The sequence below is a fragment of the Bufo gargarizans genome, chromosome 4 (assembly GCF_014858855.1).
Source record: "Bufo gargarizans isolate SCDJY-AF-19 chromosome 4, ASM1485885v1, whole genome shotgun sequence".
In the NCBI taxonomy this organism is placed as follows: Eukaryota; Metazoa; Chordata; class Amphibia; order Anura; family Bufonidae; genus Bufo; species Bufo gargarizans.
In genome coordinates this window covers 326,087,773-326,104,875 of record NC_058083.1, presented here as the reverse complement: position 1 = coordinate 326,104,875, position 17,103 = coordinate 326,087,773, and the positions used below count along the sequence as shown (strand labels likewise).

The 17,103-nt window shown below is 46.5% G+C and overlaps 1 protein-coding gene across 3 annotated transcripts in view; it reads right to left on the bottom strand.

Annotated features, from left to right (window-relative positions):
* ARFGEF3 (ARFGEF family member 3) overlaps positions 1-17,103 on the bottom strand; it is a 126,011-nt gene that overhangs the window by 52,766 nt on the left and 56,142 nt on the right. For all 3 annotated transcript variants that reach the window (XM_044292392.1, XM_044292394.1, XM_044292393.1), the window contains exons 14-21: positions 15,817-15,982; positions 13,085-13,192; positions 11,252-11,467; positions 6,752-6,862; positions 5,814-5,967; positions 5,377-5,673; positions 4,371-4,504; positions 3,856-4,001 (exon numbers count right to left, since the gene is read on the bottom strand). In XM_044292392.1, the coding sequence (XP_044148327.1) occupies positions 3,856-4,001; positions 4,371-4,504; positions 5,377-5,673; positions 5,814-5,967; positions 6,752-6,862; positions 11,252-11,467; positions 13,085-13,192; positions 15,817-15,982 (1,332 nt within the window). The remainder of the gene's footprint in view (positions 1-3,855; positions 4,002-4,370; positions 4,505-5,376; positions 5,674-5,813; positions 5,968-6,751; positions 6,863-11,251; positions 11,468-13,084; positions 13,193-15,816; positions 15,983-17,103) is intronic.

Genomic DNA, 17,103 nt, shown 5'->3' with positions numbered 1-17,103 from the left:
TCTCCGGGGGAAGGAACACCCGCCCGAGGCGAGTATCGAACAGCATTCCCAGAAAGAGCATCTTCTGGCGTGGGACAAGGGAGGACTTGGAGTGGTTGACAAGCCACCCGAACCGAGCAAGAGCCGAGAGGGTGATGCTCAGGCTGGACAGATTGTCCTCGGGAGACGGGGCCCGAATCAGAAGGTCGTCCAGGTAAGGCACCAGGGCGACCCCCCTGGCACGAAGAAGAGCCACTAGGGGAGCTAACACCTTGGTGAAAACCCTTGGTGCGGAGGCCAGACCGAAGGGAAGGGCTACAAATTGGAAATGAAGCGAACCCACCGCGAAGCGAAGGTACCTTTGATGGGAGAGGGCGATGGGAACGTGGAGATAGGCATCCTGAATGTCGACCGACGACAGGAACTCGCCCAACTCCAGGGAGGCGATCACGGACCGGAGGGACTCCATGCGGAAATGACGGACCCGGACAAACCGATTGAGCGCCTTCAGATCCAGGATAGGACGGAGTGAGCCGTCCTTTTTGGGGACGGTGAACAGGTTCGAGTAGAAGCCCCGAAAACGTTCTGACTCTGGAACCGGAACGATGACCCCCAGAGCGCGCAGGGAATGAATGGCCTGAAAAAAACTGTCTGCCCGGGCGGGAGACATGGGGGGGGACGTCAAGAAGAACCGACTGGGTGGGAGGTCGGTGAATTCGATTTTGTACCCCGAAGAGACCACCTCGAGAACCCAAGCGTCTTCTACGTTTGCCCGCCAAACATCCCGAAAGACGAGCAGGCGCCCTCCCACCATGACGGGGATCGAGTCATGCTGAAGGAGGCTTAGTGGGCTGGGGACGAGCGGGCTTGGGTTTGGCGTGCCAAGAGGGCCTGGACTTGAAGGAAGGCCTGGAAGGCTTCTTGTCAGATCGGGCAGGAGGGGCCCGAAAGGACCGAAAGGACTGCGTCCGGGAGGACGATCCGGGGAAACGACGGCGGCGAGGCTGATTCTGAGGAAGAAGAGAACTCTTACCTCCAGTGGCCTCGGAGATGAGCTCCTCTAAGCGTTTCCCAAAGAGCTTTCCACCAAGAAAGGGAAGAGAGATAAGAGCCTTCTTAGAGGCGGCGTCCGCCGCCCAGGAACGAAGCCAGATGGTGCGGCGGATAGCCACAGAGTTGGCGGCCGCGCGCCCAGAGCGGCGAGCCGATTCCATAGAGGCGTCACAAAGAAACTTGGAGGCCTGATAGATCTGGGAGGCAAGCACTGCCAAGTCCCCCTGCTCAGAGTCAGCAGGTAAAGCACGGAGAAGCTGCTTTGCCCAAACGGCGCATGCCTTGGCGACCCAAGAGGCGGCAAACGCAGGACGGATGGCGGCGCCCGCTGCGATGAAAACGGACTTGGCCAAGGAGTCGACCCGTTTATCAGCGGGATCCGACAAGGAAGCCGCATCAGCCAGGGGAAGCGTAGTAGCCTTCGCCAGACGAGCGACCTGAGGATCCACCAGGGGGGGCATCGTCCAGAGATTGACCGAATCCTCAGAGAAAGGATAAGGAACATCAGAAGCCTTGGTGAGATGAAGGCGCCGATCAGGGTGACGCCATTCCCTGGCAAGGAGAGCGTCCAGATCCTCGTGATTGGGAAAAACCACAGTGGACCGCTTAGAGCGTCGGAAGGACACTGCCTCCATGGAGGAGGACGAGGGGACATCCTGCACGTGGAGTGCGTCCCGCACGGCTCTGATGAGATCCTGCACTGCTGCCGACATCGCCGAACACCGCTCAGATTCAGAATCTGAAGCGGAGGAGTCCCCAGGAGCGGCGGAAGCGGCTGAAGAAGAAATCTCACCGGACTCAGACCTAGCCGGGGAGTGATCCGGGGAAACTGAGGAGGAGTGAGACCCAGCCGAGACCGTACGTGGTCGTTTGCGGGACCGAGAGCCGGAGCGAGGCTGGGAACTGTCGCCAGGCGTATCACCAGCGGTAGAGGCCCTGCCAGAGGCGGCCGCAATCTGGGCAGGGAGACTGTCCAGAGACTGCGCCAGGGATTGGGAGAGGCTAGCAAGGCTACCTATGGCCTGGGACAGGGTAGCAGCCCATTCCGGGAGAACCGACAAGGTAGAGGCCGCAGGAGCGGACTGGGCGGGCCCGGGGGTGAGGCACTGCACACAGAGGGACGTAGGCTGGCCGCATGGGAACTTCCTGCTACACACAGAGCAGGCGTAATGAGTGGAAATGGCGGCAGGGGGAGTGGGGGCCTGACCAGAGGAAGACATGATGGCCTCTCGGTGGTGGAACCTGAAAAGAAGAGGAAGGAGTCAGCCAGAGGCTGCCTACCACGACCAATGGTGCTGTGTCCCAGAAAAAACCGAAGCTGGAGGATCCGGAGCGCACAGAGTGAGGACGCACGCGGCCGCACAGCACAGGCAGAAGAGAGAGAGAGCGTCCGGCAGAAGAACCGCCCCCCTAGCAGCCCGCGCTGGCGCAGGATTGGGCGGAAAGAAGAGAGGCCTCCGGAGGAACGCCCACAAGGGGAGAGGCAGAGAGGAAGCCCGGGAAGCCCAGGAGGCGGAGACGACGCCCGCCCACGTGACCGCGGCCTAGGCCAGGCAAAAGCCGCGGCCTCTAGTATGCCAGGGTGCCGCCGGAGGAGAAAAGCGCCGCCGCCGGCAGGCCCCCGCCCGCCAGCGCAGGAGGCGGAAGCGGCTAACAAACAGCCAGCGCCGAGGGAAGGCAGAGGAGGGGACACAGCCACCGAGGTAGGGAGAGCGAGGGCCGAAACCGGCCGTCTTAAAGGGGCCGACACCATTAAAAAAGGCTCCAGAATGGCGACCCCCCTGAGAAGGAGAGCGGGGGAGACCCCAAGAAGGAGAGGTGCCCCCCCCCAAAGGCCCGGCTTACTAAGTGGTGGAGTGGGGGAGGGGGTTGGCTGAAGCACATACTCACCCTCCGATTAGTTCAGGCGCAGCATGACCACCCCCTCGGCGGACTCAACACGGAAACCGTGGGTCCGCCGGAATCCACTGCGGAAGCAGGTCACGTTGGGGACTGGGTGGCTGCAAGGTACCGAGTACGCGCCCGCAGGGGGACAACTAAGGTGGAACACGATGGAGCCGCCCCTGCTACCTGTAGAGGAAAAAATTAAAAGAAATAAAAATAAAAATAAAAGATAAAAAATTAGCAGAAAAAGGACCTGCTAGCAGGTCATGTCTGCCTCCTACGGACACTAGAACTAGACTGAGTTGTTCTGGCTCTAGCAGAGGGGTATAGCCCACCTGGGTGGAGCCAACACTTTTTTGTTTCTAGTGTCAGCCTCCTAGTGGCAGCTGGGCATATACCCATGGTGCTGTGTCCCCATGGTGCTGTGTCCCCCAATGCCACGCACGAGAAAGAGGCTTTTTTGTTGAAACCAAAAAAAATATTGTTAAAAACACTTTATTTCACTTTCATTATTTTTTTTTTTTGTCCCGCTATGGGACTTCAATATTACAGGGTTTGATCCCTGTTTCAATTCAGCACAATACATCTGTATTGTACTGCATTGACTATCAGTGTATTACACAGTTACATCACCGATGCTGGTGGATGTAGCAGGGATCCGGCTGTCAGTAACAGCCGGGCCCCTACCGCTGATCGCGGCACCCCACATGGGGAGTAGGAAGAACTGCAGGACGAGAATGCTCGTCCTGCGGCGCCAAGTACCGGGAATTTAGGACAAGCATTCTCGTCCTAGGTCCTTAAGGGGTTAAAAAGGCACATTACTAGTAATTACTCAATGAAAAAGCTTTATTTCAAGAAAACTGGAAAATAAACCAAGCTTTACTCAATACTCAGTATATAATGATATCATGTAATGAATACAATTATCTCTATAGTTACCTCTACAAAATGAGGGGCTACTATACTCCAGCATCGCAAAATGTGAAGAAGAGGACGAGATTTGCTGCGGATGATACGTAACATGACATCGCCAAGGCGGAAGAGATGTAGAGCACTTATTTTGTCCTGAGTAGATTTAATCTCGCCTGTAAATTCAGACAACAGTTACTGAATTACATAAGTCAAATTATGTTAATACAGAAAATGCATCAATTTCATGTACAGTGGGAGGGGTTGTCCGATCTCAAACTGGTGGCATATCACTTTCTCCAGAACGGGTCCCCCAAAGCGAAGAAGAGTGCATTGCGCATGCACGTCCACCCTCCATTCACTTCTATGGGAGTTCTGAAAAAGCTGATGTTTGAAATGGGACAACCCCTTGAAGGTCCTATGTAGCTCCTCATGTGAAAGAAAAAAAAAAACTGGTGGTGATGTATCTAGTCCCATACCTGATCCCTTCTCCATTACCAAGGAGGCATTACTTAACACTTATCCTATTAAAATAAAATTCTCACCTGGCATTGCAAGGGAATAGTCAACTGTATCAGTGACTGAATGAAAAAGCTGGGCCTGGGAAGCCTTCTTCAGCTGGTAGAGAAATCCACTCAGTGCAACCAGGTTGAGCTTGTCTGCAGCACCTTCAAACAGTCTAAAGATAATCGAAAATGGATCTTAATAATACCCATTAAATACTATGCTTACAACTTGAAAATAAAAATAAGTACTGTATTTTTCACCCTATAAGACGCACCCCTCCCCCGTCAGTGCATCTTATGGAGCGAATACTAATGAGCACTTCCATTACAGATTGACTGGGAAGCAGTGAATGCAGTGCTCCCCCGGCTCTGTACTCACCGCTTCCTGGTCTTCCTTGACTGCTTGCTATGCTGTGACTGCGCACAGCGTGAGGACGTCAGCTCTCTGTGACCTTATGCTCTGCGGTGACTGGTCACAGAACAGTGCGTGTCAGGAAGAACAAAAAGAGAGATGGATGACTGGAGCAGTAGCGGCATCTGGAGCAGGAGAGGCAAGTTGATTTATTTTATTTTTTTCTCTGATCTGAGGTCTGATTAATATGGGGGCTTATTAACATGGAGCTCTGAATAGGGGCCTTATTAACATTAGGGGGTCTAATCTGAGGTCTGTTGAATATGGGGGTCATTAACATGGAGGTATTATCTGAGGTCCGATTAATATGGGGGCTTATTAACATGAAGGTCTGAACAGGGGCCTTATTAACATTGGGGGTCTAATCTGAGGTCTGATTTGGGTCTTATTAACTTTGGGGGGTCTGTTCTGAGGTCTGATTAACACTAGGGGTCTGATTGGGACTCTGAGCTGAGGTCTGATTAACATTGGGGGTCTGAGCTTAGCTCTGATGAAAAATATATATTTTTTCTTATTTTCCTCCTGTAAAACCTAGGTAGGTCTTATGGACAGTTGCGTCTTATAGGGCGAAAAATACGGTATGTTATAATATATAGTCAAATTTGCAGCAAATCCTTTAAAATACTTTCTTACTTGTCTGCTTGTGTGGACAAGGTACAAACAGCTTTAGCAGCATTGCTTGCACTCATCAAGGTATTTCCACGGAAGTCAAATGCCCGGCCCTTGCTGCCCTCCTTGATGAGCTCTTGGATTGGGACTGGCTGGATGATGGGACTCTTCCCAAGTGAAGCCTCCGGTTCTTTAGTCTGTTCCAGTGAAAAGTCAGTAGAGTGGCCCTGGGAGTCTGTGGACTGCGTGATTGTCAGCGGTAGCTGCGATGTCCCCTCACTGAAGTGCGTGTGCTCCAAGGTGCTGATATATTCACACACCCTGCCAGGGAGAACAGTATTACATTTTATAAACTCAAGAGCATTCAAAAAAATAACATCTTTCGATGCTTCTAAATGAGACTACAAACCATTGCCCATATCATAACCCCACCAGAATTTGAAGTAAACACTAGATTCTACCTGAACACATGTGGCCAGCAATCTTGATTGTGACTTCCCATCTCCAGACCGACATTAAGTATGGCGTCCATACACAGAACGTGGGCATTATGGAGGCGATACCCTCCATGATGTTTACCCATCTGCTCCAGTTTTTGCTCCACTTTCTGCTTTACTGTTCAAAAACATGATTGACAAAATGTTCTGGTCAATTCACAACATACCAAAGTAATGCTACTCTTCATTGAGTTTCATCGCTCTCTGGGAAAATGCCACTGCAGCTTCTGAGCCAAAGTCAGGAGTGGATCCAGCAGGAAAGAGGGCTATAAGTCCTTCCTTTATATTTCCCATTCAATTTAATTGCAATTCTGGCTAGGACTCCAAAAACTGCACAAAAAATATGGTATCTTTCAATAAATGCTGTGAGTGAGGCCACCCTTAGGCCCCTTTCACACAAGTGAGTTTCACGCATTGGACTTGCAGGGTGTCAGCGAGAGCACCCATACTGACCTCTTTAGCACTCAAGAGGTAGCATAGCATTATATTGATCTACGATGCTATGTAACCCTTACATTTCTGGAATGTATTGGTTAACACTGACATAATGCTGTTAGTGTTATTCAGTAGGGACACACAGCATTATAAATCATTATAATGCCACGCGATCCTGTCAGAGGAGCAGAGGTCAGAACGGGAAATCACACTGCCACACACAGCGATTTTCTCGCACTGAACTTGCTTGTCTGTGTCTGGCCTAAGAATGGGCGTAGGTTTCAGTCATTACTTGCAGCAGAAAACTTGTATAAGTAATGGTCAACGTGTTGGGCCACTTAGAGCCCACCCTTACTACTTTTAACAAAAGTGCTGAGTGAGGCGGAGAAGGGGGCTTGCACAAAACTTAGTGACTTTTTGATGCAGGGGGCATGATACATTCCCTCCACTGTGTGCAGTGTGAATACCTTGTGATATTGTGTCATTTTGTTCTGGATTTTCCTTGTCCTCCTTCTCTTCTTGCACACAGGATGCTGCAGCCATCTGAGCCAAAGCTGATGCACAGTTAGCGGCCACCCCTGTAAACGCATGGATGAAATGGGAAATTAGGCCTAATACATAGGGATGTTAACATCCAGCATACAGGGATGGAAAATGGAAAATTATAGGGATATTCCCATCTGAGACATTGGTGGTATATTGCTAGGATATGCCATCAATGGCAGATAGGAGTATATCCCAAATGTGGTACTAGCTCCAGAACAGGGCCCCCGAAGTGAACAGTGAGCAGACGCGTATGCCTGGCCATCCTTCGTTCACCGCTATGGAAGTTCAGAAAATAGCCGGGTGCTGGCTTGGCTGTTTCCGGTAGTCCCATAGCAACGAATGAAGAGGTGCCCACGCTTGCCAGGTGAACCCTCAATTCACCGCTATGTGACTTCTGAAAATAGCCAGGCACACTTGCTCAGCTATTTTTGGAACTCCTATAGTGAAGAATGGAGTGTACACTGCGCATGCGTGGTGTGCTCTCCTTCACTTCAGGAACCCTGTTCTCTAGATAGGAGCAGGTCCCTGAGGTGGGACTTCTACCAATTTGACATTGCTGGCATATCCTAGCGATATACCATCAATATCCCAGACGGGCCAACTGCTTTAAGAGAGATTAGACATAAGTTATGACTAAAGAAAATAAACCTGGGATGGATTTTTAATCTTGCACATTAACATTGCAAATGCATGTAAAATGTGAACAGAAAACAGATCTTTTCACCACGAAAGCTTTTCCTGAGTTTTTGTATTGGAAAGGTTTCCCAACTTTATGGTGATGGGAACATGACCCATTTTTGTCACTTGGCTACTGTACAGAGCTGTACTATTGGCATCCAAGTCCAGCCTAAAATGGGGATTTCTATATCAGCAAACAAGACAGACTGGTATCCACTGAAAGAAAACAATGAAGAGTCTACTGGATGACAGCAAGCAGAGATCTTGAAAACAAAGGTCAACTGAAAGAATATCACCCTTTAAAAGGATTCTCAATTATATATTTAGTCCTCTTATTTTTTTTAAAGTTCAGTAGTTTTTTGTGCTCTGTCCTTACAGCACCCACTAAAGTAGCGCTTCTGCAAGTAAAGATTTTTCTTGAATAAGAAGGCTAAATAATACGTTTTTATTTCTAAAACTCCACACAGAAAATACGTCCAGTGCACCACAAGGTAATCTACATGGCATATTTTGGTACTTGCAGTTTTAAAATCCATAGCATGAAAAAAAAGAAATATTTTCATTCTTGGTGTGGATTCCGCTCCAAATCCACCTCCAAAGATGCAACTGAAATAGACAGGATCAAAAATCTTGCCATAAACCATGTGGAATTTTGGAAGATTCCATGTAATTTTTTTCTGCACAGAAACATCTCTGTGTGAACTCAGGGTTAGGGTCCATTCACACGTCAGTATTTTTACCTTTCCAGATAAACATTCCTTTTTTTTTTTTGCGGATCCGTTTTTCAGTACAACCTTCCGTTTTTTTACTAAAGTGCTTCCGAATCCGTTCTGTGTTTCTGTTATTCCGTTTATTTTTTTTCATCCATTTTCCTGTCAACGGATCCGCAAAAATCGGATGACATTTGGAAGGTTTTGTGCATATCATCCGCATTTATGCGGATCCATTGACTCGAATGGACAACGGACCTGAAAAACGGACAGAAAGTAGGACAAGCTTAATTTTTTTTTCAGGATCCACATACTCGAAAATAGGAAAAAGGAACGGATTCTGCGATTCGGACAGCACTATGATTGGTGTCCGCATTTTTGTAGAGGCAATTGAAATTAATGGATCCGAAAAACGTTCCGATTTAAATCGGAACGGAAACGGAGTGTTATAACGGACGTGTGAATGGACCCATAAAGGGGTCTTATCTCAGACATTGATGGCATATCGCTAGGATGTGCCATCAATGTCAGATAGAAGCGGGTCCCACACCTATCTCCAGAACAGGGCCCCAGAAGTGAGTGGAGAGCAGCCTCTTATGAGCAGCAACCTTTAGCAATATGCCATCAATGTCTGAGATGGGCCAACCACTTTAAAAAGGTATTCCCATCTGGGACTTTGATAAAATATCGCTGGGATATGTCATCAATAGATGCAGGTCCCACCTCTGGGACCTGCACCTATCACCAGAACGGGGCCCCCAAAATGGAGGAGAACACACTACATATGGTGGCTTGCTCTCCATTCACTGGTACAAGACTTCTGAACACAGCTAAGAGAGCATTCCCAGCTATTTTCTGAATTCCCACAAGTGTGGTCACCTCTCCATTCACCGCTATTCAAACAAAGCAATAGCTGATCTTGGGGAGTCCAGATACAAAAAATACTGCGGAGCCTCATTTAAGAGTCTCAACACAGCAATCCAAAGTGCAAAGCTCCCTGGGAAACAGTAATATGCAAAATAACCCATGGGTTATGGGTCTTCAACACAGTGAAAACCAAACAAAGGGATGTCCACATTATAGAGATCACCAGATCCACCATATTAAGTGGTCCCTATGTCAAGATCTCCACGGTATTTTGCATATTACTGTTTCCCAGGAAGCTTTGCACTTTGGATTGCTGTGTTGAGACTCCTAAATGAGGCTCCACAGTATTTTCTGTAGCTGGTCTTCCTAAGATCAGCCATTGTTTTGTTTGAGTAGTCTCCAAGGCATTGCTCCCGGTTAGGCTACTTTCCCACTTGCGGCAGTGTGATCTGGCGGACAGTTCCGTCGTCGGAACTGCCCGCCGGATCTGCTGATTTTGATGTGACTGAAAGCATTTGTGAGACGGATCTGTCTCACAAATGCATTGCAAGAACGGATTCGTCTCTCCGCTTGTCATGCGGACAGACGGATCAGTCTTGTATTTTCTTTTCACATTTTTACCGGTCTGCGCATGCCGGAAGGACGGATCTGGCATTCCGGTATTTTACTAATACATTCCTATGGGGAAAAATACCGGATCCAGCATTTAGGCAAGTCTTCAGTTTTTTTTGCCGGAGATAAAACCATAGCATGCTGCGGTTTTATCTTTTGCCTGATCAGTCAAAACGACTGAACTGAAGACATCCTGATGCATCCTGAACGGATTACTCTCCATTCAGAATGCATGGGGATATGCCTGATCAGTTATTTTCCAGTATAGAGCCCCTGTGACGGAACTCTATGCCGGAAAAGAAAAATGCGAGTGTGAAAGTACCCTTAGCCAGAATCCTACTCCACACTGATGAGGTGCAACGCCCTGAAACAGCTGTCTGTGGATGGACAACTGGCTTAGCCTTTTTCCCTGGTCACATCCTTTAGGCTTGTAACAAGGCTGGGTCTTGACATAAGGGCCACTTAATATGGAGGATATGGTGATCTCTAAGACTGGGACACCGCTTTGCTTGGTTTTCCTTACATGGAGGGATATCTGCGTTCACTGACCCATAACTAGGGCTCCATGGTTATTTTGCATTCACCGCTATGGGACTGCCAGAAATAGCTGAGCAAGTACTCCCATTTAGTGCTCTCCCTTTACTTCAGGCCCTGCATTCTGGAGATAGCAGCAGGTCCCACAGGTGGGACCTGGACCTATCTGACACTAATGGCATATCCTAGCGAAATGCCATTAATGTCCCAGATGGGTCAGCCCTTCTCAAGTTCAATTTCATAGTGTGTTAGAAAATACTAAATGAATATCAGAATTTAAGCCTTTCAAATGCACTACAAAATGTCTGGAGGACTCATTAGAGGGAACATACAACAATCTACATGATAGTACACAAACACCGCTCAACACCTCATATTTTGAGGTGAGATGAAAAATTATCAAAATGGTGGCTCCGTTTTCTGTATAAGCTGGTACCCTTTACCTTGGCAAAATCTCTAACTCCTTTTATGAGAAGTAAAGACAAGAAGATGTTACAACCCAAACTATCTAATATCTCGCTCTCTAATCTCTGTTTCGCTCACGTTCTACTCGCTCTAACCTCTATCGCTATCTGATTCTAATTTCCCTCTCTCTCGCTCTCTAATCTCACTCTACATATATTAAGAGATTTTTAGGGCTGTATTACACCAACAGACTATCTGACCAATTTCTGTCCAGTCAGACCAACAGTTGGTGTGTATAACAAACGATCTGTGTGTGTAAACGACCATTTGACCAATAATTGGTTGGAAATTTGTCAGATAATCTGTTGGTATAATAAAACCCTGAGGTTTGTAATCTTTAGTTATTCAGGGTTTAGGGCTCAGAGTAACTTGGGGACCGAACACTGAACTGAACATGACAAGGACCTGGTGGACACCATTTTTAAACATGAACTAACTGACAAAATCCATACAGCAGCTTTCTATTCCTGATAATACATAACGTTGCACAGCGGGAGCTCAGCTAATGAACAAGTTACCATAAAACATCAACCAAGATATTAGGGAAAACCATACCTAAGGCACAGCTGAGACGGGCAGCTTTCCTAAGACCATCAAGACTCATACAAATAGAATCTCTTTCTTTCAGATTTTGCTGCTTCACGCCTTCAGCACCCAAAATAAACGACAATCCTTTGGAGCTCCCCGCCATGCGCCCTGTTAGTGGAGCCGACAATGTGTCTATCAGGTTCTTCCAGCATCCAATAAGTATAAACCGTGCAAAAGCGACACCTAGGGCAGGAAAACAATGATATTATAGGCCACCACAGCAGTTAATAGAGTATGAAAGCTACACATGCCATTCCGAAAATGAATTGTCATGGTGAGGCTCACAGGTGGATTCCATCCATTCAGGGTGCAGCCACCTTCGTTATGACATTAGTGGATCTATGTAATCCCCCATCGTTGGGAAAACAAAAATGTAGGACTGGCGCTACCCTTTTTTTGCACTAACAGCAGACAAAATCCAGAAATATTGGTGAATGTCAATTTATTCGCGTTTTGTGGCACAGACCTCTTCATCAGGTCCAGTGAGACATCTTAATAAAACTGATGAAGGGGCTCTACACTACACTGAACATGATGATGAAGGGGCTCTATGTCACACTGTACCTGATGAAGGGCCAGTATACACACAGCATGATGATGAAGGGGCTCTATGTCACACTGCACCTGATGAAGGGCCAGTATACACACAGCATGATGATGAAGGGGCTCTATGTCACACTGCACCTGATGAAGGGCCTATATGGCACACTGAACATGAAGATGATGAGCCTGTGTGTCTCACTGTACCTGATGAAGGGTCTCTATGGCACACTGAACAGGATGATGAAGGGGCTCTACGTCACATTATACCTGATAAAGGGCCTCAATGCACACTCAACAGGATGATGAAGGGGCTTGATGTCACACTCTATCTGATGAAGGGTCTCTATGGCACACTGAACATGATGATGAAGGGGCTCTATGTCACATTGTACCTGATGATAATGGGCCTCTATGTCTTACTGTACCTGATGAAGGGTATCTATGGCACACTGAACATGATGATGAAGGAACTCTATGTCACACTGTATCTGATGAAGGGCCTGTATACACACACAACATGATGATGAAGGGGCTCTATACTTCTGATCTTGTCCGCCTTCGGTATGCAAAAGGGAATGGCACAAGTCCTGCATTTTTCTCTGCCCATCTTCTATTGGATAGATGCGAGTGGTTTTGATAAGCTCATTAAGACCTAAATAACCTTAACAGCCAGTTCATTGGCACAAAAACACCCAATGCAATATTTAGTATTGAGGTTAAATCAGACTGGGTGAATGTTTATACATTAATGGGATTGATCAGTTTAGAAAACCCATTTTGAAATACTTTATTATTACAGTCTGAGTTAAAGGGATTTTGAGGAAGTAAAATATTTATGACCTTTCCTCAGGATAGGTCATCAATATCTGACCATTGGGGTTCTTACTTCCAGCACCCCTGCCAATTAGCTGTTTGAAGAGGAGTGCTGTAGCTCTTCCTAGGCCAGTGACATCCCATTCTTTGGTGACATGTCCTATGTTCAGCTCTACGTACTGTGCTTGGTAGACCTTGAGCGGACTGTGCGACTCACGGGAGAGCCACGACCTCTTCAAATAGTTGAATGGTGGGGGTGTTGAGTATTAGGCCAATACCAATCAAATATTGAGGAACTATCCTGTGGTAAGTCATCAATATTGTACTCCCGGAAAACCCATTTAATAAAAGCTTATGAGTGCCATATTTCAAATGTAACTTTTTGTTTCAAATAGAATTTGGACTTAATAAGCATAGAATATGTGGTACTATCAAAGTGCACACCTGCCACTGTTGTTGGGTCCATATTCTTGTCAGAAGGAACGGGAGATACTGTTGACATAGATGCTTGAAGCTGTCCACCGATGGCGCTGCTCCCCAAACCATCAATATCTTGAGTAAAAATAATAATATTAAAATGAACTTAAACTTACATTCTTGTAAAAATAATAGCACAGACATCTAGTATGACTATGATGTATATATGAGTATATGTCTTAGGTTTTCTTCCTTGGTTTTATGCTTACATCACTTCTATTCATCTGTGTGATGACTGGGTTATGGACATTTATTGTGAGATATCTGACCAGACACCCCTTAGTCCCTCTATCTCCCTCTCCCCCCATTTTTTTTGTTTAATTTCCTTTGCAATTTTCATTCGTTTTTTTCTTATAGGTGGTGAGTTGTTAATTTCAGTTTACAGTATGAGCAAGCATTCTTTGACTGCTGGCTCCCACTATGTAAAGGAGAGGATATTAAAGGGGTTTTGCCATCTCAGTCAATGGGGGCATATCGCACCTACAATGTAAACTGAGCAGCCGCCCTCCATTTCTTTCTATGGGGCCGCCGCTCGGCTATTTCTGTCTGCCCCATAGAAATTAATGGGAGCAGGGGCCGTGCGTGAGCAGTGCACTCCCATTCACTTCTATGGGAGCTGCGCTTGGTGGTGGACGGACCCCGGGGGTCCTCCAGCCACAGCTATCCTAGCGATATGCCCCCATTGTCTGAGATGGGAATAGCCCTTTAAGCTTCAGCCTAGTCTGCATTCTGTGTTGCACAAGTACCCTTACTCTGCAGACAGCCCTGCCACATTTAGCATCTTCTATGCTGGTTTTCTGGCGTAAAAAACTGAAGTTCATGCCATCCAGGTGCTAGTGTAGATTTCAGTTCAAGCACATGGACTGCTGGATGCTGCACGGATATGCAGGACTATGTTAAATCTGTCCCAAACTGTATTCAGTAGATCCCTAGACAGCAATCAGCTGATCTCCCTCCATAAATGATTGCTGGCTCTCTTTGTGGTTCATTACAGCTGAGTCGCTAAAAGGACATACCGACAGGGACTGTCCTGGTGGGACAACCCCATAAAAAAAAAAAAATCTTTAACAGGGGATCAGAAAGCTCACTCCGTATCAGATGAACTACTTTAATTTGTGTGGATGCACATCCCACCAACAGTAACAAGAAATTAAAAGAGGACCAGCACTCCTATGTAAGGCGATATGCTTCACATTAAGGCTACATTCACACGACCGTATGTGTTTTGCATTCCGAAAATTGCGGATCCGCAAAAATTAAAAAAAAAAAGAATAAGTCCGTATGGCATCTTTTTTTTTTGCAGATCCATTGTAACAATGCCTATCCTTGTCTGCAAGAATAGGACATGTTCTATTTTTTTTGCGAGGCTACAGAACGGACATACAGATGCGGATAGCACACGGGGTGCTGTCCACATTTTTTGCGGACCCATTGAAATGAATTGGTTTGCATCCTATCCGCAAAAAAAAAAAAAAGGAGCGGACATGGAAACAAAATTAGTTCGTGTGAATGTAGCCTAAACCTTTACAGAACAAGAAAAACGGTCTTTGTTGTCCATGGCAACCAATCACCACACAGATTTATTTTTACCAGAGCAGTTTAAAGGGGTTGGCTCCTTTCTGGCTATCTGTGACCAATGTGTAGGTAAGGTGACTATATGGTACTTACTTATACAGCCTTTGTTGATATTCTGTGCAATTTGCTATAGTTCATAAGTGATGTCCCCTTGTTCGGCAAATCTTCTGTGCTGTCCACATAGAGGTCCTGTCCATAAGATGGCTTCTGATGGAGGGTCATGTGACCATGCAAAAACAACTCTAGACAAGGCACTCAGCCTTCTTCACACAAATACACTGCATCTGCCATCTGTACTTACCCTGTTGGGAGTTTAGTGCAGGTGTACTAAATTTAAATGGAGGAGACTGAGCGATGGGTTGGGCGGCAAAGACAGTTTTGATAAGTGAGGCCCCAGGAATATGGGTAGCACTTAGGGTACTTTCACACTAGTGTTATTCTTTTCCGGCATTGAGTTCCGTCAAAAGGGCTCTATGCCGGAAAAGAACTGATCAGGCATATCCCAATGCATTCTGAATGGATAGAAATCCGTTCAGTTTGCATCAGTATGCCTTCCGTTCAGTCACTGTCAGGCGTTTTTGCCGGACATAATACCGCAGCATGCTGCAGTATTATGTCAGTTCAAAATGCCTGATCAGTCGCTGGAATGCCGGATCTGGCATTAATTCCTATTGATTTGTTTTCCGGCATTGCAAAACAACTGAATGACGGATCAGTCGGGAAAACTGTGAAAAAGACTGATAGACTGATCCGTCCATCCGCATGACAAGCGGAGAGACGGATCCGTTCTTGCAATGCATTTGTAGACGGATCCGCACCCGGATCAGTCTACAAATGCTGTCAGTTCTCACAACTGATCGGCGGATCCGGCAGGCAGCTCCGACGACTGAACTGCCTGCCGGATCAAACTAACGCTAGTGTGGAAGTACCCTAACGCCGAGTTGTCAAAATTCTCATATTTACAGGAGCAGAAATAGAGCAATGCTGCAAAGCAAAGTCCTATCCAGAATTGTAAAAGAAACTGGTCTTGTAGGCAATGACTTGTCATAAGCATGTAACATTTGATATATTAGAAGGCAAATTACAGATATACACAATTCGCTGTATAAAATAGTATTACTCACTAATAAGCATAGTAATAAGGGGTAGGCACTGTCCCTCCAGGGTGCCCCAGTAGCCAGACTCTCCAAGCATGTTTATATCCAGGATATGGTGATACAGTTCCTCGATCCAAGCCTGGGAGAAGACTATTACCACACCACTGGACTGTACCTGCTTGATGAATTCTTTCTGCAGAACAAGACATACAAAAACAATCTGATTTATACTGGTGTTAATTGTTAGAAATCTCTATAAGGGTACGGTCACACGGTCGGGTCTCCTGATGCAGTTTTGGAAGCCAAATTCAGGAGCAGATCATAAAAAGGAGAGAAAGTATAAAAGGACAGATACAACTTCACCTCTTTTTGGAATTCACTCCTGGTTTTGGTTTCCAAAACTGCATCAAGAAGCCTGACTGTGTGGCTGTACCCTAACATCTCAGGAGTACTTTTCCTCAATCAGTTAAAAGAGTTGTCCCAGGAAAAATATTCTACAGTTTTCAAACCAGCACCTGGATCTGAATTCCTTTATAATTGCATGTAATAAAAATGTTTGCATCAACACTGAGTTATTCAATAAAATGTATCTGTCTAGCGCCACCTGCAGTTTTTTTTTTCTTATTTGTTTTCCTTTTCACTGAGATGGACGCACATGCTCAGTTTCATCCTTCAACTGCCTCCTGAGCTGTGATAGGGAGAGCATCGACACGCCCCCGGAGCTCCAGCAGAAAAGACACTCCCCTTGACCTGGATATAAATCTAGCAGAGCAATGAATGGGGAGATCTCTGGATCCATGTGAGGTACACGGCTGGTTCAAGCTTTGTTAGAGAGCGTCATGTCTGATTTTCATTTTTTACATTAATCATGGGATAATCCCTTTAAACAAAGTAGCTCTTATCACCCTGCATGTGTGCTCCTAGCCGTTTGTAGTTACAGAAAACTGTGAACTGAGGCAGAGCTAACCTACGCATACATACACGTTCAGTAGTCAGGGAGCATAGATGTTGGCCAAGTAATGATTCAACTGACAGCTATTGAATGAGTAAAGGCAGCTAGTCTTTGGCAGAAAATGTACATTTTATCTACTTTATAATGTAGGCAATTTCAATTAAAGAGGAATTCTATGAGTATGGAATAGCCACTGAATAGGCCATAAATGTTCAATACCGTAGGTGCGAGTCCCACATCTAAAGAATGAGGCATGGCCACTGCTCCATTTAGGGCTGCTTCACACGAGCGGATGCCGTGCGTGGCATCCGCTCGTACGAAATCACGGTGACAACTTTATCTCACTGTGATTTTGTAGTAAA